General features: G+C 34.5%; 2 protein-coding genes and 1 long non-coding RNA gene across 4 annotated transcripts; 2 read left to right on the top strand and 1 right to left on the bottom strand.

Moving 5' to 3' along the window:
* The first annotated feature begins 7,805 nt into the window (after positions 1–7,805).
* On the top strand, positions 7,806–10,075 carry LOC122605959. Its single transcript, XR_006324766.1, has 3 exons — positions 7,806–8,695; positions 8,829–8,945; positions 9,607–10,075. It is a non-coding gene; the product is annotated as an uncharacterized LOC122605959 (long non-coding RNA).
* A 3,081-nt stretch (positions 10,076–13,156) lies between these two features.
* Positions 13,157–16,433, top strand: LOC122603939 (glycosyltransferase BC10). The gene is made up of 2 exons (XM_043776798.1): positions 13,157–14,472; positions 15,735–16,433. The coding sequence occupies exon 1, from the start codon at positions 13,341–13,343 to the stop codon at positions 14,454–14,456; it is 1,116 nt and encodes a 371-aa protein (XP_043632733.1). The 5' UTR covers positions 13,157–13,340; the 3' UTR covers positions 14,457–14,472; positions 15,735–16,433.
* Positions 16,434–20,059: 3,626 nt separating this feature from the next.
* Positions 20,060–25,242, bottom strand: LOC122603921 (outer envelope protein 39, chloroplastic). Of its 2 annotated transcripts, XM_043776777.1 has the most exons (12): positions 25,171–25,238; positions 24,991–25,087; positions 24,755–24,821; positions 24,037–24,078; positions 23,551–23,695; positions 23,185–23,343; positions 22,423–22,493; positions 22,272–22,350; positions 22,027–22,142; positions 21,262–21,409; positions 20,996–21,065; positions 20,060–20,490 (listed from the first exon to the last, which is right to left on the bottom strand). In XM_043776777.1, the coding sequence occupies exons 2-12, from the start codon at positions 25,022–25,024 to the stop codon at positions 20,333–20,335; spliced, it is 1,089 nt and encodes a 362-aa protein (XP_043632712.1). In that variant the 5' UTR covers positions 25,025–25,087; positions 25,171–25,238; the 3' UTR covers positions 20,060–20,332. The 2 variants fall into 2 exon arrangements, with proteins under 2 accessions (XP_043632712.1, XP_043632711.1); XM_043776776.1 differs by having other exon boundaries at positions 24,991–25,242.
* Positions 25,243–27,522: the final 2,280 nt, after the last annotated feature.

Below are 27,522 nucleotides of genomic sequence, written 5' to 3'. Positions count from 1 at the left end.
GTAGTTAGTGTACCCCTGCTGGGACCTTAACCAAGAAACCTCCTGATCCATCCGCCATTGATAGTCATCAAATGCCTGGCGGCTAGCCTGCTGTCCTTCAAAAATCTGTTGTAGCTGGGCTCCCAACGGGGTCAAATCAATATCTGTACGACCTCGCCTCAGCGGTGGTTCCTGTGGAGCATCCTCCATCTGTACATCCTCAGCTGCCTCCACAATCGGAGGCGGTGCAGCAATCACTCCCTCATCATCCAACAATCTCGAAGGTGGCTCCCCTGCGCCTTCCTCAAAATCTTTGCCTTAATCAATTCTTTCTCCACTAAACTCTCCTGAATAACGGGTGGAGAAAGATCAGTCTGACAGTCATCGGATTCAAAAATACCCATCCTTTGATAAATCCGGGTAATAAAATGTCCCAACATCAACATAGAATCACTATGGTTGCACATCCTGTCCAAAACAACTATAGGGGCTAGTGCAAACCTACTCGGGGCCCCCTCAGAAAACAGTTTAATAAGCCACAAATCAAGTTGGTACGCCTTGTCCCAATGAGTGGACCTTTGTACCAAAAACGTCACAATCATACGGTGCAACAACCTCAACCTCAACCTCACATTCTTAATCTTAGAAACACTAACCGTACCACCAGATGGCCAAGCTTCTCCCCCAGAAATACGAGTCCAATACTGTGCTATGGACTCACCATCACCAATATCCTGCTTAACATATAAACCTCTTCTCAACACTTCCCTGAACTCCCGGCTCTCAAACTGCTCCTGCGAGTACCTAGTGCAACACACCACTCCTCAAAAATATCCTTCACCTTGTGCAACTCTTTAGACAATTTCAAGGTGGAATAAAACTCTAAGCATAATTCTCTATAAACAGGTTCCATATTCAGAAAAATATTTTGCCACATATCAAAATGCACTACCCTATCACCAATCTGTACTTGAAGGCTAAACCACCTGTTGACATCACCCTCAACACCAAATAACCGAGCCCCTGTGGTATGAAGATGCCTTGGGGGCAAACAACCTGCTTGTGTAGTGAATACAGCTTGTTAACGTAGATGTTCTTATGGGGTTGTTTGACCCCTCTAAACTCCAGCCATGTGTGCTTCTCATTCAAACTTCCGGGCCAAAAAGTAAGAGGTGGCGGTTCCAGTGTTTGCTTGGCCGCCTTGGCGGGAACCTCCGCGGTCCCACTTGATTGCCCGACTTCGGGAGTCTTACGCTTATCGACACCGGTATCATGTAAGATAAATGTTAATTAAAGAATGCAAACGGGAATCATGTAAGATAAACGAACAAAATATGGCAGGAATGTCACCCCACTGCGGCGCAATGGGCATGAACAACCCTCACTGCGGCGCAGTGAGGCAATGGAACGACCTGGGATGAGACATCTCATTGCGGCGCAGTGGACATGGCTTACTACCACTGCGGCGCAGTGGTGAATAAAATCTCGGCAACATCATTCTAAGTTCTTCACGAATTCATTCAAACAAACAGGGGTCATTCATCATTCCATCAGCTATAATAAGCAATAATCACTACTTAATCACACTTAACTTTTCCCCCCACACTTGTTCATCAAAAAGCCCTAAATTTTTCAAAACCCTAGGTTTAATTTTGACTCAAATCCGGATGAACAAGTGTTTGAATCGTGAAATTGAACATCACATCAGCATAATTAACACATAACAATCAAAACCCACTAATTAATTCAAGAATTAAACCCTAGAAATTGAAAAACAAAAAACTAAAGAAAATAAAAAGAAAAATAGTCAAGAAACTTACTCCTCTTCCCATGATAATGATGATGAAAGGTAATCTAAAAGAAAGAGAGAATAAAAGTACAAGATTGATGGTGCATTAAGATTAAAATCGGAGCCTTGTGGATTTTTTTTTCCGTTCGTTTTTTCTTCCTTTGAGAGAAAAGAGAAAAAGAGATTTAAAAATTTGTGGATGAAAACAATTCTTTCCTTTTCTTGACTCTTTAACCCGCTCCTCTGACTGGTCAAGGTGCCCACTGCGGCGCAGTCAACCAAGTCACACCCCACTGCGGCACAGTGGGGGTTTTGTCAAAAGTTTACGTGAAAATCAACTGTGGCGCAGTCTCATGCTCCACCCCCACTGCGCCGCAGTGGGGGAATTTTCCAGAAAAGGTTTTTCGTTTTTGATATGAACTTACCTCAATTCGCGTCACACCAAACTTGAACCTGCACTTTCTAGACAAAGCAAAGTCAAAACTACCTAAAGAGAAGAAAACGAAAATCAACAAAACAAATTTAAACACGGGTTGCCTCCCGAGAAGCGCTTAATTTATTTACGAGTCATGAGCTAGACTCGACCATTTTTTAAGTTTCCGGTTCAAAAATGGGGATCTCCTCAACCATCCCCTCCTCTTGATCTTCTTCCAAGTACAACTTTAACCTATGGCCATTCACAATGAAAGAATCGTCTTCATTCCTTTTGAACAACTCAACATAGCCGGACAGATACACATGCTTAATCACAAAAGGTCCAATCCACCTAGAAGTCAACTTAGGTTGTTTAATTTTAAACTTTGACAAGAACAACAAAACCTTTGCCCCAACCTTAAACTCCTTCCTACGGATCCTTTTGTCATGGTAAACTTTAGTTTTCTCCTTATAAATCCTAGAATTCTCATATGCACCCAACCTAAGCTCATCGAGCTCAGGAAGTTGCAACATCCTAAGTTCACCGGCTTCCATCATATCTAAGTTCAAGTTTCTCAAAGCCCAATACGCCTTATGCTCTAATTCAATGGGTAAATGACAAGTCTTACCATAGAGCAACCAGTATGGCGTGGTGCCAGTCGGCGTCTTAAAGGCCGTCCTAAACGCCCACAAGGCGTCATCTAGCTTCTTAGACCAAACCTTGGGGTTATCCCCGACTGTTTTTTTCCAAAATTCTTTTCAAGCCTTATTGGTGTTCTCTACTTGACCATTGGTCTGTGGGTGATAAGAGGTAGAAAAGTAATGATAAACACCATATCTTCTAAGAACCTTAGCCAATTGATGATTTGCAAAATGTGTACCACGATTACTAATCAACACTCTAGGGCAACCAAAACGACTAAACAACTGTTTCAAAAAATCAATGACTACTCTCGCATCATTTGTAGGCAAAGCCTTGGCTTCGGCCCACTTAGACACGTAGTCAATAACAACTAGAATATATTGAAACTTATTAGACGGTGGGAATGGTCCCATGAAGTCTATGTCCCAAATATCAAACACGTCGCATACCTGAATTCCTTGTTGAGGCATTTCATCCCGTCTAGTGATGCTCCGTTGTCATTGGCAAACGTCACAAGTTTCTACCAACGTTTGAGCCTCCTTGAAGATTGTAGGCCAATAGAAACCTGCATCAAAAACTTTTTTGCCTGTAACTGAAGGACCATAATGACCTCCAATTGGCCCGTAGTGACAAGCATCAAGGATCTCTCGAGTTTCAGCTCTAGCTACACATCTTCTCACCATGCCATCTGCACAAGAACGAAACAAATATGGAATATCCCAAAAGTAATACTTAGCATCCGATATGAGCTTCTGCTTCCGTTGCTTCGAGAAATCATCCGGTATTTCACCTGAAACCAAATAATTAGCAATATCTGCAAACCAAGGACCTTCATCAGAGTTAGAAATAACATTAAAAGATTCATCGGGGAAGTTATCCTTAATCTACCCATCTTGAAGTTCCTCCCGGTTTGGGTCTTCCAATCGGCTCAAATGGTCGGCTGCTAAGTTTTTTGCACCTTTCTTGTCCTTGATTTCTATATCAAACTCTTGTAGCAACAAAATCCAACGGATAAGTCTAGGTTTTGCATCTTGCTTAGAAAACAAATACTTCAAAGCAGAATGGTCAGTGAAAACAACAGTCTTACTTAATACCAAATATGACCTAAACTTATCAAATGCAAATACTACTGCAAGCAACTCCTTCTCTGTCGTAGTGTAATTCTGCTGGGCGGGGTTCAAGGTTTTACTAGCATAGTAAATGGCCTTGAAATGCTTATCAACCCTTTGCCCAAGCACGGATCCCACGGCATAGTCACTTGCATCGCACATCAACTCAAACAGCAAGTTCCAATCCGGACCAACCATGATAGGAGAATTTGTCAACTTTTCCTTCAAAACCTGAAAGGCACTTGAACAAACATCATCAAACACAAAAGGGACCTCCTTCTCCAACAAGTGGGTCATCGGATGAGTTATATTAGAAAAATCTTTGATGAATCTACGGTAAAAACCGGCATACCCAAGAAAACTTCTTACCCCTTTCACATTGGAAGGCGTGGGTAGTTTGGCTATAACATCTATCTTAGCCCTATCAACCTCTATCCCGACCTTAGACACTTTATGCCCTAGAACAATACCCTCAGACACCATGAAGTGACACTTTTCCCGATTCAAAACAAGGCATGCCCTTTCACATCATGTCAACATTTTATCCAAGTTGTGCAAGCAGGTACGAAAAGAATCCCTGAAAACCGAGAAATCATCCATGAAAACCTCCATGGAGGTTTCAAGCATGTCCTGGAAAATAGCAATCATGCACTTTTGGAAGGTGCCCGGGCCATTACACAAGCCGAAAGGCATTCGCCGGTAGGCAAAAGTACCAAATGGGCATGTGAAGAACCAAATAGTGCTAGCGCCAGAACTTTGAACACTGTTTGATCAATTGTCATGTGATTTGTAGATTATCGAGAAAGCTTTTTAGTTTGTGAAATGTTCAACCTGTTTAACGCCTGTACATTTCAGAGATCATTAAACCCCACCCGCAACTGTCAAACAACAGATTAATGTCTAGGAGCTTTTAAGGAAGTGAAGGTATCCACTACACAGTTGTATGGGTCATTTGGAACTGGCATAACAGGATTGTATCGGCCAAGGACATGGAAATAGATGAGATGAAAACAGACCCTTTATACAAAGGCTTTCTCTTCTCTGGCTCAAGAACAAAAGTAAAAGCATCGATTTGGTAGGGGATTTGGTAGGGGATTCATCTACTCTTGACCCATGTAGTAAAGGCTTTCTGCTTAGGCTATACTGCCCTATTGTCATCCCATATTCTTTTAAAAGGTAAGAAATTTCCCTCTACTTTATTGGTTGGCATGTTGTTTAGATAGTAGTGTATTTTTGCAACGAGGGGTGTCTCTAAGAATCCTTAGTTAAGATAGAATGGAACAGTGGGAACAATGATTTAAAACAAAAAATAAGAACGGGATTTTCTTTTTTAAATAGTGAGTTCTAATAGGTACAACAGGACAGAACCATGATCATATAGGTGACAATGCCTAATAAAGGGTGGAAAAAGAGAGTATTAAAATGTAAAAGATCACTAGTTTTTAACTGGCTGGCTTCCATGTTTGTTATATGGGGTCAAGTTATCAAAACTTTCTTACTTTACTATAAAAAATAATGTACATTACATCTGAAACATTATGATAGCACCGGGCTACACCGCTCCCAAGTTGTCTCCGTCATTGCTTCTAAGCAACCATTTGTGGGTTTTTATGATTATATTTAAAACAAAGATGCCCATGGAAATGAAAATTAACTTAAGGCCTAAGCAGAATCATAAAACCATTTGTATTGTTTAAAACAAGAAGACATGAATGGGATTTATCTGTGGCATTAACCAACATGAAGATCCCTTTCCCGTGGTTGGCAAAGTATTCTTGGTATAATGCCACAACATATGTATAGATGTAGAAAAATCATTTTACACAATCATTAAACCCCTAATTTATCATCATATACAAAAAGAAGACTAACATGAAATGGTCTAAGCGTTATCTTCAAATAAAAACCACAAAATGTTCAACAACTAATTAATTACATGTTTATTCAAGCATGATTAAGTTCATTGGAAGGGTACAAACAAAGAAAGTCGGATAATGAAAGTTATGATTGAAAATTGGAAGCACTTTTGCTAAGTGGTCATGTTAAGGAACCATTAAGAAGAATTGAGTTGTTGATAATGTTCAATTTGCACTTGATTTTGATGATTTTGTGGTTTGATGTACAAAGGTCATTTTTTTTTACCCATGAAAATTTATTTGAACTGAGTTTGTTTGCAAATCATATTCAATAGTTGCTACAAAGTTTTGTTTCCCTACGTTTTTTTTCATGTCTGATTGTTAAAGTGCCGGTTGTAGGGGATCTGCTGGTTTTGTGTAGCTAGCTTCCTTCGAAAGATACGAAATTATGATTGTGTACCAAGTTGTTCAAGTGAGGGTGTTTGGCTGAATTTCAAAACATGGAAAAGAGAATATAGGATGTAGGGATGGTTTTCCGTACGGAACCGTACCGAAACCGAATAATACCGATACCGAAAACATCCTAAAGTGAGAACCGAATACCGTACCGATTACATAAATACGGTACCGGTTCGGTACCGGTACCGGTATTTTGGTTTTTTCCCGATTAGTACCGAATTTTCATGAGCATTTCGGGTTTGACGGGGTAACTACATGCAAACCATCATAATTTAATCTGATGTAACTATGTAAGTTTGTTATTTACATAAATTCATTTATGTATGGAGAATGTAATCTAATCGATTAACAATGGTAAGAAAGTATGTTATCTTGTTCGATTAGAGCATATATTTGCATTTTAGTGTACACTGTTGTAAGTCTTTAAATTAATTAGGTTCTTGTAATTTGCGATCCGTGTGTATATTTATATTTTGTGTAAATATATGATGTGCTGGAGGATAACAATACCTACAGTAAAAGTTTCAATCAAAATACAGAAATAGAGATGCATAGTAATATATAATAAATATATATACCATGCTTTTAAAAAATCGGTATCTATGTTCGGTTTACCGGTACCGAACCGTATAGTACTGAAACCGAAATCGTCCAAAATCAATAACCGATACCGAAAGCGAATCGCCATCGGTACCGATTTTCGGTACCGGTACCGGTTCGGTTTCGGTTTTTTGGGATTTTCGCTCATGCCTAATAGGATGTCATGGTCTCATTAGAAAGTTAGTACCCTTTTATGTGGACCATAGGTTGGGCTATCACAAATAGGTGTTGAATGCGGTGGGGTGTACTACCACCAACAAAATGATTGTGTGATCATTTATGGAAAGAGCTCTACATCGTGATTAATTTTACTCCTCAGTTTAAGGGATTTGATTTTCCGATTTCTGATGTTTAGTACTAAAGCCAAGATAAATAACCTATAACTGACGTTCCAAACTTCCACTACGTGATTTGCTACTTAACTATAGTTCATGTTTATTTTATATTTTTTAAATCAAAAGAAAAGGTAATTAATGCCTTTTTGCAGCGTGATAAGAACAATCGGTTGAGACCGTTTAGAGTTCCCCAAGTGAGTTCGAAGATTATTACATTCGAGTGCAAGTAGTCAACAGAAAGCAGGCTCTTCTTCCTTATCAGGTAAATTGCCTGTCTTTCAAGCCTCCTCAAACTGCTTTTACATACTTATATGCATTTATAATGGTCCTCAACCAAAAAATCGTTGGTTCACGTCTCAGTGAAGTCAAATATGTGGTTTTGCAGATAATCTGCTTTCCAAAAGAATAATGTCATCGATTGTGTTTATTGGGTATGGTATATACACCAAGTTAGTAGTTGATACACTAGAATGCAGAAAGGTTACGGTTCTTGCCTTCTTGGTATATATACAAAGACAACATAATTTTGATGTATCAAGTAATCTTTTTGGTGTAGATATTATCTCCCGGAATGGAAGTAGAATTATTGATATTTTTCTGTTCACGTGCTTATCGGACTTTGTAGAAGCATATAAAACATTATTAGAGATTGTGTTGGGTCTCCCTGATCAAGCTTACACTCTTCAAAAATATTTCACTCACGTACTTGCATCTATGTGGAGGTCAACGTCTCATTATGAAGGTTTTCCCTTGGTATGAAGTAGTTTCCAAATAGTTTCATTCTTCTTAAGGTAATGATACGTTCTTTGTCCAATGTGGCTTTGTTAACCAGATTCTTACATCCGGGCAGAGGAAGGGACTATTTTATGGCAAGCGAGAATACCTTAACTAAGCAAGAATGCGGATATTGGACCTTTTGTCAAGCTGCACACAAGCTGATTTTTACAAATGGGTTGACTAGTCAATAGCATTCGAAGTTTGGTAATCTTAAAAAACTTCTGGAGCTTAGGTTGGACAGTAATAAGATGAGTGGAACTGCACCTCGTGCCAATGCTTCTAATTCTATATCCGACGCACAAAAAATATAAGTAGATTGATGCTGGTGTAATGAACATTGTATAGGTAGCAAAATCGACGGGTTGGGCAAATGAGTCTAAATGACTTTGAATTAAATTTGGTAAAAAAATTTGGGCATTTGTGAACATGTTAGGTCGTGGCTCAACTGGCAAGTACAATGTGGATTACTGTTTAACTTTATATGTTTTGTAAGTTTGTTTTATCGGTAATAGACGGATGTGGTTGATCCTAAAAGTCAAAGCAAGGGTAAGGGTGAAACCAAGGCCTAATTGGAGTCGAAGGGTGTTAATTACACTTCTATAAGACCAGTTTATATCTATGGCCCGTTGAACTAAAACCCAGTTGAAGAGTGTTTTTTCCACAGTTTGAAAGCCAAATGACCAATCGCAATTCCCAATTCAGGCTTGCCAGTAGCCTAACTCGGTCATGTCAAGGTTAGTAACCTCAATCCTTTGTTTTCCATTCGGCGCATAATTGCAGTATTTCAGTAACAACTGCAACACTAACCATATTGCGTAAGAATTTTATAAAAATGGTCTTGATGATTCAAATATTGACTAAATACAGGATTTGGCGGCAGCTTTTATAAAGGTTTTAGGAATCGAAAAAGCCAACAAGCAAGTGTTTAATATAGCTAAAGATAGATATGTTACCTTTGATGGGTTTGGAAGATCTTCTGGTCAGGTAAATTTCCTATAATTACAATTTAGAATCCATTAATTTTAAAAATGAATTTACAATTTACTCCTTGCATGCTGGTGGATTCCTTGACCTGAGATCATTCACTATAATCCTGAGGAGTTTGACTATTCTTACTTATCAAATCAATGTTCTTTGTAACCCGGCCATTCATCGACCCAGGAAAGTTATGTACAAAGAAATGGAAAAGGAGTAATGAAATTGAAAGCATTCCTGTTTCAAAGACCAAAGAGTTAGTAGACACGATGAATGCGTTTCGAAATAACTCCCTTTGTAAATTGAATTCCAATTCAATGTGTAGAAAACAATTTTTTTATGAATTGTATTATGGTATGTATAAGTAAATTAAACCACAATGGGTTTGATTATTCATCCGATAGAACCTCGATAATGACATTTCCGTTTGCTTCACTTGCACAATGGTTTTTTATTTGCCTACTTCGCATTGTTTTCAAAATGTGTTTTACCATTGTGTGGAACAAGAGAACATGGTCAAGTTAGGGTCATAGTGTGTATATCATACTCAATGGGCTTTTGATTCAATGAGCTTATGATATTTTTTTTTTAAAAAACCACTTATGACTAAGTATGCAATTTAAACAAACCATTGATATTTTCTTCAAAGTTTTTTTAATATATGATTTAGTTGATGGTGACATGCACATCTCAAGTGTGTACACTTGATCAGCAGACGAAACAAGCGTTGCTTGGCAGAGCGGCGGAACTGGAAACTCAACTTGCTAATCACCAAAGAGAAGTTCAGAAAGCCAAGGACCAACTAAGCAATCCAGGCACACGAGGAAGCCGAAGAGGCCAAAAAGAAGCTTGCAGAAGTGTCAGAAAAGCTTCAAGATTAATAACAACAGATTGATGAGATTTCTGAAAAGTTTCAGAAGAATTCTGACTTCAAGAACTTAGGAAGATCTTATAAAACCGGTATAGAGAATGGGAATCTAAACTGGATGTTGTCTAGAAACACCGCTCTATCATGCTTGGGTACTCAAATTGTTGTGTATTTTTTATTTATAAGTCGATGAATAATATGGTTTATGAAACAACTTTAATTGGCGAATTAAACCAGCAACAAAATACTTGCAAACAATATATTTAAAACATGACTTTTATGAAACAACTTTAATTGGCGAATTAAACCAGCAACAAAATACTTGCAAACAATATATTTAAAACATGACGTGCGTAGCATGGGCATTTAAACCCTTGTCTTTATTATTATTGGAATTCATACTTTATTTTATTTTTTTGCTGGTTAATTTCATATAAATAATTGAAATTTATTTCTTGTGTCTTCTATTTTATAGCCATAATATAATAATGATAAATGATGAGTTTATTTTTTCTATAAATTACAAAGACAAATGAAAGAAAGTTATGAGCTTGATAAATTGTGTTTTTTACTTACTTTTATTGGCGTTCATAAAATATGGATGTAATTTCATTTAATGTGTATATTTGGTTGTTAAAATTAGGGTAGAAAAACTCATGTACTGTAAAGTAAATTTTTACTATCTAAGTTTGCTACAATTTGGAACAATGGGTTTCTTATATATGAAGAAATAGAAGAGATGAAGGAGATAATTCTATAACAATGCATTGGACATTTAAAAAAATTGATTCTCTATGCTCATTGACTAAGGTATATTATTACCTTGAGATTTTTAGTTCATGTGCATAAATCACTGCTTTTGTTTCTTTATTGCCATGTTAAGTTGTATTCTTAAAAGATAAGTATGACTAATCATGTCTAAACTATCTACTATGTGTTAGATATTATCTTGAAAAATTCACTGAATATGTGTATTAGTAATTATTCAACGAAATTATTTGTAGTTTCTGTGTGCAAACCAACTATTCGATAAATGCCCAAGTGAAAACCCATCATTTTAGCTAATTATAATTATCTGAAAACTTTCTATTTTTTCCATGTCAATTTTAGCTATTTATTTGAACTCCATTTTTTTTACCCACAAAATCACTATAAACACTGGTTACAAAATCACAAAATCACTCCATTTTCTTTTCATCTAACGATTTAATCCATCTTTTATCTGATTCTGATGTCCTATCTACTGTCACCAAACTATCTGCATTCACAACTACAGTTAGTGAATTTTATTCTAATTTACGACTTAGCATAAATGATCATATGTTTCCTATGTTCCATCGTATTTTTGTAAGGGATCACTTATATAAATTCTCGCCCAATATCATTTAGTAGATATTTTGGATTGCCTGATAATGAACCGTATTGATATTCATGACGTTGCTCGAACTTTACCAGGTGGAATGGTTAATTCATGGCCTAAAGAAAGTTTTAACATAGTAATTCCAAAGTATATGGCTCTTTAGGATGTTGGTATCTTTAATTGGGTTGCATCTTTAAATACTGTAAGTCTCAACTATTACTAGATGGGTGCTGAAGACACCTCTATGTCAATGGTGAGTGTATTTTACAACACTATCACTTAATCTGGACGTGACCAGTTTAGAGTGAGTAGTGTACCAGGTTAACTGAAATGTTACTTATTAAGGTGACAAGTTTGAATAAGTAAATACAATGCAATAATGTAAATGACAAGTAAGTAAATATGGTGAGACAATATGTATTTTTCAAGTGTATTTTATTTATTGATTGTTAAATAAAATACAAGGTTGTTGCGGAATCAAGATAATACAAAGATGTAAATATCCTAACAACCTATGAAATACAATTGATCTATACTTGGAAATTCTCCTAACAATCGAAACACTTAAAGTTGTGAAATGTTCCTTTTTACGATTGAGAGAATATTGCACAAGTTCACCAATATTGCAGAATGTATGTGTTTGCAAAGTTGTTGAAATGCTTGGGCAAGGACCTCTATTTATAGTCGAAGTATGAGCATTGGGATCACAACTTCGACGTACAAATATGGTTGACAACACACAAAAGTATTAGTAAATAATCCTTTGTGTGTGCTAAATAAAGTAAGACAAAAGGTATTATTCAACCACTCTACATCTTTGCACTTTTATCCACAGACAAGATTATTGTCCGGGCAAAAGGATGTAGTGTAAAAGGTCCTCCTCGTAATCAGTGTAAAGCTTTGTAAAGGCATTTACACTGGAGGATTCTCCAGTTGATTGATCTGGCAGAATGTCAACTGGGCTTCGCTGCCATTGCCATTCTCTTTCTTCCACTTGTTGTCTTCGACTTCAATTGGAATGTCTTCAGGTATATGTCTTCAGATCTCAACTGGAGGATGTCATCAGTTGCATAAACTGTACATTGCAACTGAACTTCAAATATTTCGGACAATTCTTCATGCTCTCCAGATGTAACCGGAGAGATCCAATTTTCAGCAAAACTGGACCTAACAAATACCAACTTGGTTTCTGAATTGATCGGTAGAGTTCTGTATGTTATTGATGATAGTAATGGCAAGTTTTATGATATTGGATCACTGATTTTTGATCAAATAACTAAAATTTGTGAGACGCATGTTGAGTTTCATCCTATTATAATTTCCCGTACCATATATAGTATCATGTTGAATCAATATTATCCGTCTTCCATACCTGAGCCAATATTTATTCCACAAGACGAGATTTATGCAATTGAAAATGGATCTAATAATCTAAAATGTTCTTGCAATAATGTCTCTGGCATACAAGAAGTTGATTAAATTTCACGGGAAGATGTAGCCAAGTCAATGAAACGAAACAAATCAAACATAAAGTCAACTTAAGAATTTAATGTTTAAGTATGTAGTTTGTGGCTTTTTTATGTTTAATTATATGGTAATATTATGTTCACATGGATCTCTAATCGACATTATTGTAATTGATCTTCCTATTTATGATATTATTGGTTTACACAATTATGTTTCTAATTGATTATGTGTAGAATTAGTTAATAAAGTTTAAAAAATTACTTTGACTGCAAGCGCATCTTGCGAATTTAAGTACTAGTAATATATAAACCCGTAAATTTTACTCCAATTGAATTAGAGTTTTAACCCAAAGCCATTCACCAATGAAAAGAAATTTAATAAACAAAATATATTTAATACCATTGATTATTCTAATAATTGAAGTGCTAAAGAAGCAACTTTGCTAGATATAAAAACCATCTCTCAATATTCTTATTTATTTTCCTATTTCTAAACATTAAAATACATAAAAAGTTCACATCAGACACATCACACACAATTTTTATGGTTCTTTGTCAACCAAATCACAATCTCATCATCCTCTTCCACACCCCAAAAAATCCCTTCCTCACTAGACACAAATTATTACCAACACTCCATTGAGAAACCCTACACATAACATTACATTATTACTACTTGCAACTCAACAATTCTAAACCAAACACAAACAATGCCACAATTATCATCATATTTTTCATCACCAATAATCCCTTCAACAATACTTATTTTACTATGTATTCCAACCCTTTTTTACTTGGCCCCACATATCCTCCCTCCTCCACCATCACCACCCATTTCTTTCCCTGATGAACTCCAAGATCTTTCACTTTTCCGGCGAGCCACCGCCGTTGATGACTCACATTCACACACACCATCATTTAATAATAAACCCAAAAAACATCTTGGTGCAACCAACAAAAAGCCCAAAATTGCATTTTTATTCCTTACTAATTCAGATTTACATTTTTCCCCTTTATGGGAAATCTTTTTCACTCAAGACAAGTCAAGTTCGAATCTTTATAATATTTATGTTCATGCTGACCCTACTGTTGTCCCTAATGTTAAAATCCCAGGTGGGGTTTTCACCCAAGATCGATTTATTTCGGCGAAAAAGACCCACCGTGGCACGGCTACTTTGATCGCTGCGGAGAGGCGACTCCTTGCCATTGCACTCCTTGATGACCCCAGTAACCAGTTCTTCACCCTTGTTTCACAATATTGTATACCCCTTTATTCGTTTAAGTTTATATATGATACATTGTTTGAAGTTAATTCCCATCAATTAGCCGAATTAAGACATATTAAGTATAAGAGTTATATAGAGATTTTGTCTAAGGATCCTTATATTTTAGATAGGTATAATGCTAGAGGTAAAAATGTGATGGTGCCTGAGGTACCCTTTGAAAAATTCCGAATGGGTTCGCAGTTTTTTACATTGACACGTAGGCACGCGGTTGTGGTGGTTGGAGATCGTCAGTTATGGAAGAAATTTAGGTTGGATTGTTTGAGGCCTTCATCTTGTTACCCTGAGGAACATTATTTTCCTACATTGTTGTCAATGGAGGATTTGCAAGGGTGTACTAGTTATACATTGACTCATGTGAATTGGACGGATAGTGTTAATGGACACCCGCATACTTATTATCCTAATGAGGTGTCACCGGATCTAATTTATGAGCTTCGGCGATCTAACTTTACAAACCCTTACATGTTTGCTAGAAAGTTTTCTCCAGATTGTTTGGAGCCGTTGATGAATATGGCCAAGGAAGTCATTTTCCGGGATTAAAGTCTTCGAATTTCTGGTAATTATTTTCATTTTAATTTAGTTTTTTTCTCGTCGATTCTTTGTTGAGATTATTAGTTGTTGTGGGTTGAGTAATCTACTAAAGTTGATTTGGTTAAAAAAGAAAAGATAAAATTGGAATCTTTGGTGATCGAACATGTTGGAATTGCTATGTCTTATGTGTTGGTGATAGAAAATGACTTTTCGGTGTGCTGGTTGTTTTGTGTGTTCTTTATTGTGACTCATTTGTCTCGTTGTATTTGGTTAGTAACACTTTCTGGTGTTAGTCATTGACTAAATACATTAAGTATTAAATAATAGTATAAACAAAAGCTATATGTGTCAACAAGAAAAAGACAACTTTTGGTCCCTTGTTAATATATAAGTTTCTATATCGTAGGCTGCGCTCTTTTAGGTTGAATTTGCTGAGGATAAACTAAAGATATTTATGTTTGATCCCGTACTTGGAACATGTGGATGTATAGACGGATGATAGGAATTGCCCTTTTTGCCGTTAAATCATATGTTCGGTTAACATAGTAATTTTTTGTCATCTAGAGAATGCATTTAGAACACTTACCAAACATTCGTTCTTTGTACAGAACCAAGTCCTGACAGAACCTTTGGATCATTGGTACGTAGGATATATGTTCAACCAACCTATTTGTTGGACCAATAATTGATGTATCTTCTTGGGCCATCTATCGTCTTTTTCTTTTTGGTGTGTGTTGTAGAGGTATTAAAAGTAAGGAAAAGTTTTGTTAACACAACCTGAATCCTTAGTGTTTAAGAATCTATAAGTTCTGTAATGCATATTATAAACATTATAATGTAGAATGGGAAAGACAAGTGGCTTAAGCAGTACCAGATATTGTATTAGGAAGATAACTTTAAATCCTAGTTGACTGCACGACTTCATACTGGAAAATGATGTGGAAAGATGATATATGTAGAGGTAGCTGAATATGCCTCAAAACAAAACTTATGTTTAAAAGGGGAACATGTCATACAAACTTGAACCTTCCAGTATTTCAGAAATATATACTTATAATGCCATTACTATGCATAAAAGAGGCATAAAATGGAGGATAGTGTTTGTAGGTAAACCCAGCCTCCTGTCACTTGACCCTCTCATGTTGCAACCTCCAATATTTTGTTTGGTGGTCAGTGAGTAGTTGTGGGTGCTGGTGTGACACTAATGAGTTTTCTGAAATTGTGTAACAAATTAGTCATCTAAACCTAGTAAATTGAGACATTCACTATATCCCCTCGTATTGACAGCTGCATGTGTGTTGATCCAAATGCTACTGGAAACCATTTTGGGCATGTAGAAGGGTTTCATGCCAAAAGTTCAAAAGTCTGAAACCTGCACAAACAAAAATGGGAAGAACAAGATGTGATATGGAAGCTATTACATATATGGTAATACGCCATCTACTACAACCAAATACTTGCAGGTTGACATAAACATGAAGTGGAAAACCGATGAACACTATTTTCTACATTTCTTATTTTGTTGTCCATTTGCCCCAAGTTTTTTTTTTTTTTTTGGGGGGGAAATTTCATATATGTCCCATTTTAAAGATATAATTTCATATATGTCCAAAACATGCTTTAAAAGCATTGTATTTATGCATTAAAATCTTGCACTTAAAACATATATGAAATTATGTCTTTAAAATGGGATATATATGAAATTTTCCCTTTTTTTTTACCTTTACCTCTTCCCTCGTTCATATGTTCTACTTCGACATTCTATTTCTTTCACAATTTTTTTATAGGTCAATTTCCCTAGTTGTTCATTGTATATGCTAGAAGTGTTCCAGGACTTCATTTGTGTTGTAATTTAAAACGAGTATTTCAATAGGAGAAAGCAAATATGGCGATTTTGATCCTATTTACTTGTGTTTGATCTCAATGTGTAAAAACCAACATGGTAATTATGCACTATATGGCAACATCAGATATTTTTTAAGTAAATATATTCTTGTTGAACCTGTGGCTGGGTCGACGACGCTGTGCAGCGCTTGCTGCTGATTTGGTGGTGTAAGGGTTGAATGATTTGTCACTCTTTTAAAAAGTTAGGAAAAAAAAATTCAATTTTAAGTTATTGATTTTTTTAAAAAAATAAATCTAAATGCAGATCAACAAATTCTTTAAGAATGGACCTCAAACAAATCTATGAAATGTTCCCCGTGACCACTTTGCTTGCTGTTCTAGTGTATTGACCACAAAATAACCGAAATACTAAAAAGTTATCGAAAATATATGATAATAACTGATTTTTTTCAACTTTTCATAAATAACCCATCAAAATCGCAAATTATAGTTTGTGATTTCTATAAATTGCTAGTTATGGTTTGTGATTTTTAGAATCGCACGCCATAGTTTGTCATTTTGATGAGTATTTTGTAAAAACCTGAAGAGAGTAAAAGAATGAATTATCATATATTTATGATAATTTCTGAATATTTGGTTAGTTTCATTATTATTAAATGGTCTGGTGATGATCCGCACATCATTAATTTTTAATTATATACCATTAACTATGATTCAAGGTGTTATACAACATAAACATATTTTGCATGTTTGGTAGTGTATAGTTAAAAAGTAGTGATATACATATCACCATCTTAAAACGAATGGTGCCAACTGAAAGACTCTAATTGGATACAACCATAAACACAAACAAATTAAATTCATGTAGACTTTGTCATGTTTGATCAATAGTAGTCGACCAGGATCCCGATATTTAGGAAAAGGAAAACACATTATATTTTGTCATGCTTGATCAGTAGATGCATATCACTTGTTTAATGGTAGGATTTCTTCACTTTACTCTAAATGTACGAAGTGATAATACTTTTCTCACGAATTTTTACATTTATATGCACGCATATTAACGGTAAGAAGTAGTTTGTCACGATTTTCTCATTTCTTAGATCATCTCCCACATCAACTTATCATTTATCAATAACTTATTTTCATGTCAACATCATTAATTATGATATTCATTTAACAATATTAGATAAAGTTTTAAGAAAACACTTTAATAAAATGAATTTTGAAGTTGATGTGATAAAATTAGCGAAAAATCTTTCTATGAGGATTCTAAACCTTTTGACGAAAAAAGCTATCTTCTCCAATAATAAAAAGTTTTTCAAAGATTTTTTAACATAAAAAAAGTTTTTCATCAATCTCCCATTGAAGATGCCCTTAGAGCATGTGACTTAAGTACATAACGACCCCAATTTTCACCCTTTAATTAAACCGCTCCCAATGGTATGTCACCGTTTCGTCTTGAGCTCATCACCACAAGGACACTGTTGGCATGACCTCTTCTTGAGGTCTCATCCTTGAAGCTTGTCACCATGGAGAACAAGAGAAGACGAGAGATTGCCCAATAAAGTTATCAAACGAATTGTAATCACAGATTAACAATAGAAAAAGAAATATGAGTTAATATATGCTTTAAAGTTGAAAATATCATAAAAAGAAAAAAAGTTGAGTATCCCCCATATTAATCGAACCAAATGATGGGTTCATATATGTTTCTTGAATTCTTGTTGCTATTTTTCTTTGTTTTTTAATAATGTTTAAGAGTATATAAAAAGAATGTAGTGCACGAAAAGTTTTTTAAGTTTTTTTATTCTTTTTTAGTATACTTTTTGCTCTCCGAGTGAAGTAAAAATGAAAATATTATGGTTTTTTATGTTGTTATTTTTTTGGTTCATGATGAGAATACACACTATCAATGTATCAATGTAACATTTCATAAACATTTCATTTCATTAATAAAAATGTTTATATTTAGTAAATGTGTTTCTGTTTGAGTGTTTGATTAAATAGATATAATAAAATGGTGAAGAAACAATGAATAAGTTTTGTTGGTAGCAGTGTGTCACGGAGAGTGTAAGTAAGGAAGAAGTGACATGGTGTTGATGTGATAATGAGAAAAATGTGAAGAAGAGATCACTGTTGGGAGAGACCTTATAGACTCAAAATGCATATCGGTTTTTCCTCCATTAAAAATTACACATTATTTTGCAAGTTCTTTTTTTAAACCCATAAGCTAATCTACTCTTATTCCTAAATTACATATATGTTTGGGACGGAGCCCAGGACTCTCGAGACATGGCGTTGATGTGATAAAATGTGAAGAAGAGATCACTATTGGGAGGGACCTTATAGACCCAAAATGCATATTGTTTTTTCCCCATTTTTAACTTGTAAAAATTACACATTGTTTTACAAGCTTTTCATTTTAAACCACAAACTAATCTACTCTTATTTATAAACTACACGTATGTTTGGGACGGAGCACAGAATTCTCGAGATACCCCTTCCCCCCACCCCCCACCCCACCTACCCACAATAATTAACTCGTACAAATGTAAAAAATTGGACTAGAACCATGGTGAATTTTCTCAAGGTCAAAGACATTATCAATGGCTCACTAACCCATTACTAAAACACACTTATATTACTAAAAAACTGAAAATACATTAATAACACAATAAATATATACATAAATGATTAAAAGAAATTAAAAACATATTAAACTGTTTAAAATGAAAAGTGATAGTTATAAAGAAAAATACTTTTTTCATGTAGATATGGAAGATCGATTCTTGCAATATAATAGGCTCCACAAGATCTACATGATGTTGCCGTATAGTTTCCTGATTTACTTGACTTAGTTGTGTAAAAGTATCAATGGGACGAAATGGCGAAATGGATGAACTTCATTTTCAGCAAAATTTTCAATAAAACGACATTGGGTTTAATATCTCATAGTTTAAGTAACTTTACAACTTTTTCTATTGTTTGTAAGTATCAAAAATTTTGTACAATTTATGTAAGTATCTCGCTAAATTGAACACTTAATGTAAAATTTTTACGTTGACCAATCAAAAACTTCTATGTGGACAACTCATATGGTTGTCACATATACACTTTTACATTAAACGTTCAATTTAGCGAGATATTTACATATATTGTTCAAAATTTTTGATGCATACACACAATAGAAAAAGTTGCAAAGTTACTTACCCTCCAGAATACTTAACCCAACGACAATTGTATTCCACAATCATGTTACACAAAAGGATCAAATATAATTCATTTTTCTTAGTTTTCTTTTACACAGAAGGCATGGATGATCATAGGTCCGCTGCGTCAGGCGAAGCCTATTATGAAGATGCGACCTATGACGGGCAATGTGTACAAGGCCCCAATATACATTCACCAATTAATGCTGATCCCAGATAGAATTATATAGAAGAGGCAAAATAACTTCATTGATATTTGTTAATAATTAAATGTAAATTGGAGTATAATTTAGAAGGAATAATATAAGGTGTCTTCAAGCTAGTGAAATTACAAGAAATGAACCGTTGAAAAGCCAACAAGAAGTAAAGACTTAAATATATAAATGGATAGTTAGATAATAGAAATGCAGACAGTCAAACCTACACGTGACATAGAAATTAAACGTTTACAAGAAAATATATACACTGTTATATGACTTGAATCTCTTGTCATTTTTTAAAAGCTTCCATTTTTCTAAAATATTCATATTTGACTTATAAACAAAGTCCTACAAGAATCTCAAAACTCAACAGTATATTCAAATTAACAAGCCATTGGAAAAAGATAATGATTAGTTATATATTCTTTTCTTCTTTTTGTGGATTAATATGAGTAAGTTAGCAAATATATGCCATATTTACAAAAAAATAATAAGATCTGACTTAAACTCATGTTTGGTTCCACACAAAATTTGTTGGATTTGACCAATATTCCAAGAGATGGAAATAATTGACCAAACTGATCTTCCGAAGGTCCAAATAAACCAAAGGCTTATAAGGGTCAATAAATCAAGAAGCAACATTGTTAAAGCCAAAATAGATGGTCTTTTGTTGAAAGGCATTGAGGGCATAGTCGACATGAAATTGGCCTACAGGGAACTTGACCCGAATTCCATATCCAGCACCAACTCCGGCTCCTGGTTTTCCATGTCTCAAGCCCGGATTGCCTACAAATTACAATGAAAGTAACTATCACACTATGAATGAAACTTACATTGGAGATATGTGTTTTATTCAATATGTAGAATCAGTTGCTCATAAGATAGAATTAAGGGTGACAAAATGGGTGGGTCAGGCAAGTCGGATAACACTTTGGAATATCTGAACATTTTATTTTTATAAAGATTTGTAATATAGTTACATAAAGCATACTTTTTCAACGATACACATTATAGAAATATAAATAGAATGTTAAAAAAACGTATTCTTGCATTCTGAGTATTGCTCTTGTAATGCATTAAAACAAGCACTTCCATTTTCCCAAAAAAAAGCAAAATTGACTTGTTACATAGTTTAATAAAGATATTTTTTATTTCTAAAGTTTACTATAAAAAGTAATTTACTGATCTCAATTAACAGTTCTCAATTTTATTATTGAAAAAAAGAAAAGAAAAAAAGAAAGAAAGGGAGAAAGAAGGAAATCAAAATGCAGAAAAGAATTCAGAAACTAACCGGGAACATAGCGACCAGAGCCCAAATCAGTTCCACAATCACAGAAGAATGCAGTGTCAAGCATCTCATTCTAGTAACACAAAACAATGAGAATTAGTTAGTTAATAGATACTTCTCTAGCATAAATTAAAAGATGTTCGGATGTTAATAGTGTGTCTAACATTCCACTTAACAAGGAAAATATAAATAAAACTTATTGGCCAAAAACATAATTATTTTCAGATATTCAGAAAATTATCCATGAAAGGAAAAGAGTTAGTACATACCAATGGGAATGTGAGTTCGGTGTTGGCAACCAAGCAAGATCTGCCGGATCCAACTGCTCCCTCACCATAGCCCCGCACACTACCAAGTCCCCCGATAGAAAATGCTTGGTAAGGAGCAATATCACCAACAATAGAACCGCCTGTAAGGCTGTCATAGAAATGGTGTGAGAGATAAACAAGCTAGTTATAGAATTATACTATATTCGGCTGCAATATCAAAATTTAAAAAAAAAAGGCAAGAAAAGAACAAAACTAAGAGAAAACCATAGAGAAAAAAAGAAGTCTTCTGAGTTATGCTCTATTCAAGTACTTGTTAAGCTTGCAAACCATACCATCTCTAAAGGGGGATTTAGATGTGTATTATGAAACTCATTATCTGATAATCAATTCCTAGTATTGCTGTAAAGAGATTCTCAATATCTGACAATTTGTGTCCTCATATATAATATCATTACTATATTAGCCAGTATAAAAATTGTTATATAAAAGTAAAAACTTCAAGAACATATAAAAGCACCTTTTTCGTCAATATCTTTTACTACCTTTTATAATAATCGGTATTTGACATTCATTAAGACAATGAATTATGTGACTATTACAACATAAGCATATCCAAAAACTGTCTCTTGGGTTCCTGCTACATGTTTTATCACAGTTGATATCTTGTGCTCATTCTTTTATATCAGATAATTCATTTTCGGAACGCAAATCCAAACCCTCAATTATAGTAAAATATAAGCTTTATACTCGAAAACAACACATCACCTTGCCAAGAGAAAGCCAGGGCCAACTTTAACGCCCTTAGATGCATTAAACTTGAAACGGTTGAAGATTAGCCACTTTGACATGAGCGGAATCCCTTGTTCTATTTGTAGGTTAAACTAAATATAAGAGATAATAAAATTAGTAAAAAACTAACGACATATTGCATTTTTGATAAAAACGATGCATTAAATTCACATTATGAACAACCATGCTCCCTATGTATTTAAAAATGAAAGAAAAATAACCCGAGTGAAACTATGATCATTGGCCTTGGCGAATCTGGATTCTTGTTTCAGGACTACCATACTATCATCACAACTTCCACTGCATAAAAAAGCTTTATGAGACATTTGTCAGGGTGCAAACTCATCAAAACACATTCAGAAAAAGCTATACCTTGAAGTCACTGGAAATCCATGAAGATCTCTACAAATTGAGCGACCATCATCATTCACAGGACGGACATGCTACATACCAACATGACTATTTTGTCAGCAAAAAAAAAAAAGGTTTAACAAGAAATATCTTAGGTCAAACAAATTACTTTTGAATTACGAAATTGGGAAGTATTTGTAAGAAATACAATAAGAATGTGATTTACAGTATTTGTTATCAATTTTAGCTAACAATTCAAAGTTGAAGATCAAGGGCGTATTTCGAATTGTGTTTTGAAACTTATTATCTGATTATTGTCACTTGTGGTTACAATAATCAGTTTTAATGTTTGGGTAACTAACTATTGCTTCTTATCTGATAACTATTATGGTTATAATCATAGTACTATCGGCTACAACAAAACTTATTATGAAAAAGGCATAATACAATTACGGTTTACCCACTTGGCTATGCACCTCTTTTATGGGAATCTGTGACTACTTTTTCACAAGACGACCAACCATTTTCACGAAAAATATCTTTTTTGAGTATTATCATCTTCTTGAATCTAATTTCTACAACTTCAAACAGCATTAACACATACAAACACTATCTCCTACTGCCCATTTTATTACAGCTGATTATGTGATTCAGATGAAATAATCACTTCAAAATGCATATCCATTATCTGTTAGACCTATAAGGTTCAGGTCTTTAGGATATCCAATATGCTATATGTTACAATAAAAGCAAAGGCCATAAAACTCAATATGATCAAGTTACCTCAAACTTTATACTAGTTTTACTGCTCCAATTGGAACTTCCAGGCTCATCTAGCTCTAGGCCAGCAGAGAATCGGCATAGATTCACACCTCCACTCCCTGTTTGGGAGAAGTTGTCAACAGGCACACCATGTATCCCAACCTCAGGCGAAATTGAGTGCTACTCAACAAAATAAAAATGTATATAAGATTACAACCAGACAGGATTGTGTTTGTATTGCTGTAAATATATAGATCAATGTCTAAAATCAATTATTTAATTTCTCAAATTAAGCACTTATATAGGCAGTCTAGAGGAACTAGTAGTTCTCATGAAGTGTTGGCAACTTTTGTTGCTCGATAGAATAAACCTTACGTAACAACAAACCTGAATGACAAACGAATGTTGAGCAAGCCATTCTGGCCTAGGCTTCCTATACGCAATCAATATATTGGAATCTGAAATCCCTTTATCCCACAGTACATCGAGTTTCTCACTTTTTCCAAATAAATTCGGATGTTTTATGCAAAGACTGCAAAAAGAATCTATATGTGAGTTGCACATGATCCTAGTCACACAAAACATAACTTTGTTTACCTAACAATTGTATATTGAAAATAAAGTTGTATGCATGCGAATAATTTTCAAGTCTGTTGCAGTATAGTAAACTGATCAATATAAGAAAATTAAAAGTTTGGAATGTTAATACAAAAGATGTGCAACTTCCAAATCCACATATTAAAAGTGCATGGTATTCGGTTTTTTTCCTTATTTGTATTCAGTTATACGATATATGTGAAATGTGTTGTCATGTTTGTAAATGACAGGAAAAAATTTTGTTAACAAAAACGATAATTAGAAATGTCCTCATACCTTCCAACAATCAGTGAAAGTGGACTGCTGGAGCCAGAATTTCTGTTTCACAAGAAAATAAAGACAAGCAAGGGCAATAGGGTGAATAATTAACGAGAAACAATACGAAAGTATTTAATCATTTTCTTTGAGGTCGCTAACAAAGTAAAACTACTGTGCTAGCAATTTGATGTATCTGGTTTCATCTACATTGATTTGAGCAAAAAGAATGCCGAAAATAATTTTATTCTTTTTGAAAAGACCAGAATTTTAACGAAAGTTGTAAACGAACCTAAAGTTCGATAAAATTTTCATGAACTGTATAGTGGGAAGTTTATTCATGTTCGTTCATTTAAGACCCGTTTGTGAAATCAATAATTTGTTGGTGAATGTTAGGGCCTTATGTTCTATATACAATTATTTAAATGTCTTATATAACTTATTATAAGAGTAACTATACGTGTTTGGAAAACTATCATATTTTCGATATCTTGTAATGTAGAAGTTGCATCGTAATGCTTCTAGTTATATGTTATTAACATTTAATTCATTCATCGGCACAAACGAACGAAAATAACGAAAATAAATAAACCAATTTTCTTAACGAACAAAAATGAAAACCGTCCGTTAGGTTAAACGAATTAGAATTAGAAAGCATGAAAAATTGAATAAAATGTGAATGAATTGTTTCGAATAAAAAAAAAAAATGAAGAAGGAAGGAAAGAAAGGGAAAGTGGACCTGAAAGAATGAACCATCATAGCAGCACACAGTCTGTGTGTGAAATCAACATTGACATCTATCTTTGCTGTTTTATAAAATATTATATTTGGTTATATATATATATATATATATCAATATAAATATATAATGAATCCATAATAATAATAATAATAATGATAACAAATATAGTCTTTTTCAAACAGAATGCAAGAACATTATTATTGTAAAATATAAAAAAAATAATAATTTTGTACCTCTGCCGGCATGGACGCTCTTCTGAGCTCCCATTGGAGGAAACTGATATAATAAACAACTTGAAAACCATTCAATGGAAACACAATTTCCCAATTACTAACAAGAAAGAAAGAAATTGAACCATTTATATATTTTTCAAAGAAAGAATATATATAATAGTAAAAGAAGGGGGGGTTTACAGGGTGAGTGAGGAAGACCAGAGTGAACCAAATTAAAGCTATCTGTTTCTCTCTTGATTGGTTTTGGTATTTTTACACGTGCCACTCACGTTTCCTCTTCTCCCTCACTTTTCTTTTATAATATCTGGGTCGTATTTGAAAAAGAAGGAAGATCCACGTCAACCATATATAAATTTTAAGAGATTGTTGTTAATACACGTCAATTAAAAAGGTTCAATTGTCAACTATGTACAAAAAGAAAATTACATTAGTCATTCAGATATTAAACTTGTCGTTGTGAATCCATATCAGCTTTATTAACCGACTATAACTGGTAAACCGGTCAACTATGTGTCAACCGTGTACCAAAAAAAAAAGTTTGTGGGTAAACCTCATCAATAAAAAGGTATAATGAGTAACCGTGTATAAATGGGAAAGTCAGGATGACTAGTAGAAAAAGCTCTATTTTTTATTATTATTTTTTTTCACATTCAAAATCAGATTCATTATGTAAAGGAGCTAGTAGAAAAACGTACAGAGGAAGCAAAGCTAAGTTTCTAACATATTAGAAATTAAAGCTACACTAACTCGCCCAATCTATTTGGATGTTTTTTGATCTATTACTTATCTAGGAGAAGCTTATGTTCTTAAGATCCTTGACGGCATAATGGGTTGATGGGTTGCTACCAGAGAAAATGTACTCGTTACGACATTTCCATATAATCCAAGAATAAGTCAGGATGACTAAGTTAACCGAATTGCTCTTTGCAGGGCTGAAATGGGGTTCTTTGTGCAGTTCAAAAGGTTCTTGAAGCTGGAGGGATTGATAAGAGGTAGTTTGCACTAGGAGAGGATATGACAACAAAGGATGTTTGCGAAATTGCAATACAATAATAAGTGCTCAGCGGTTATGATCATGCTTGCAAAGAGGGCAAATTGTTGAGTTAACTGAGACGTTTCTCTTCAAAAGAAGGTCGATTGTTGGAAATCTATTCATCTCGAGTCTCCAGCCAAGGTAGTTGACCTTGTAGGGTGCAAGCGGATTCCATGGAAAGGTCCAGAATTTTGGTCCATATTCAACACGTTGGAGATGATATCTCATTGATTTGGAAGTGAACTGGCCAGAAGTATCATATGTCCATCGCCTAGAGTCGTTTGAGTTTGTGAGACTTGTTCTTGAAATTCGGTTGAGCAAATTTTCCAATTGTTGGAGTTCACTTTTAAATTTTTAATTCAAGGGTAAAAGGAATCCCCCATCCTGACCGACTAGTAGAATCGATCAAACCGTAAACAAGGGGTTGGTTAGTTTTTTTCTAACTGACCCAATTTAATCTCATATTAAAGACGTTAAATTTTTTTGGATGTGATTATATTCGAACACAAGTCTCTGAGGTTAATGGGCTAGGCATTTAGGAACCCTCCCAAGTCCCGAAAGTTGATATATTTGAAACTGTCTGCAATATATATGTGATAACTATTTAAGGGATATGTAAAGTGTTGTTAATAAAAAAAAGAAATGTAAAGGAAGTAAGTTGAAATAAATAAAGTTGACCTTATGAAAGTAAAGGGGACACTAAACTAACTCTACTATGCCTTCATTGTGAACTCAATTCATAACTATATAATTTAAAAAATAAAAAAGAAAGTTCAATTTTTCCGGTATGAACCGATTAAATCATGAACCAGTCCCTGACTTGGTCCAATGTCTAGTCCGGTCATGAAAACATCACTTGTAATTAATTTTCAATCAAAGAAAACCCCGAAATCTAAAATAATTAACCATCACTTGTAATTAATTTTCAATCAAAGAAAACCCCGAAATCTAAAATAATTAACACAAGCCATGGCATGCTATTTACGATAACACAAGTCCAAGTTTTGCAACAAAATTATATAATATGGAAAATGTATGATATATTTGAATAATAAGCCTAAGATGTGTTTAACAAGAAAGAATAAACACATAGCAAAATCAATAATGAGGATTAAAAAAGAGAAAAGTATACATATAGCTGTTCAAAAAAATATAATACATGTATTAACAAATAAATTGGGAAAACATATTATTTAAGGATATTCTTAAAAAATATATATCATAACTTTATATCTAAGTAAGGTTGGTGCCAATGCAATTCGTGGACCTCAGCGTGCAAGCTCTTCTTCTCTTCCTGGGTTGGCACGAGCTCAGCGTGGGCCTCGTTCTTCCAGCCCTTCCTCCTAGCGTCTAGTGTAGACGAGAGGTGGTGGGTCCCGTTTGTAACGTAAACAAAAAAAAACAATTTTTTTTGAACTTTGAATGAAAAGGTTCTCTTGTTTTTTTCTTTTTTTGCTTTTTTTTTTCTTTTCCACCTTTTATTTAAACAACACTACTCA

Source organism: Erigeron canadensis, chromosome 6 (assembly GCF_010389155.1).
Source record: "Erigeron canadensis isolate Cc75 chromosome 6, C_canadensis_v1, whole genome shotgun sequence".
NCBI classification, from domain to species: domain Eukaryota; kingdom Viridiplantae; phylum Streptophyta; class Magnoliopsida; order Asterales; family Asteraceae; genus Erigeron; species Erigeron canadensis.
This window is presented reverse-complemented; position numbering and strand designations above follow the sequence as displayed.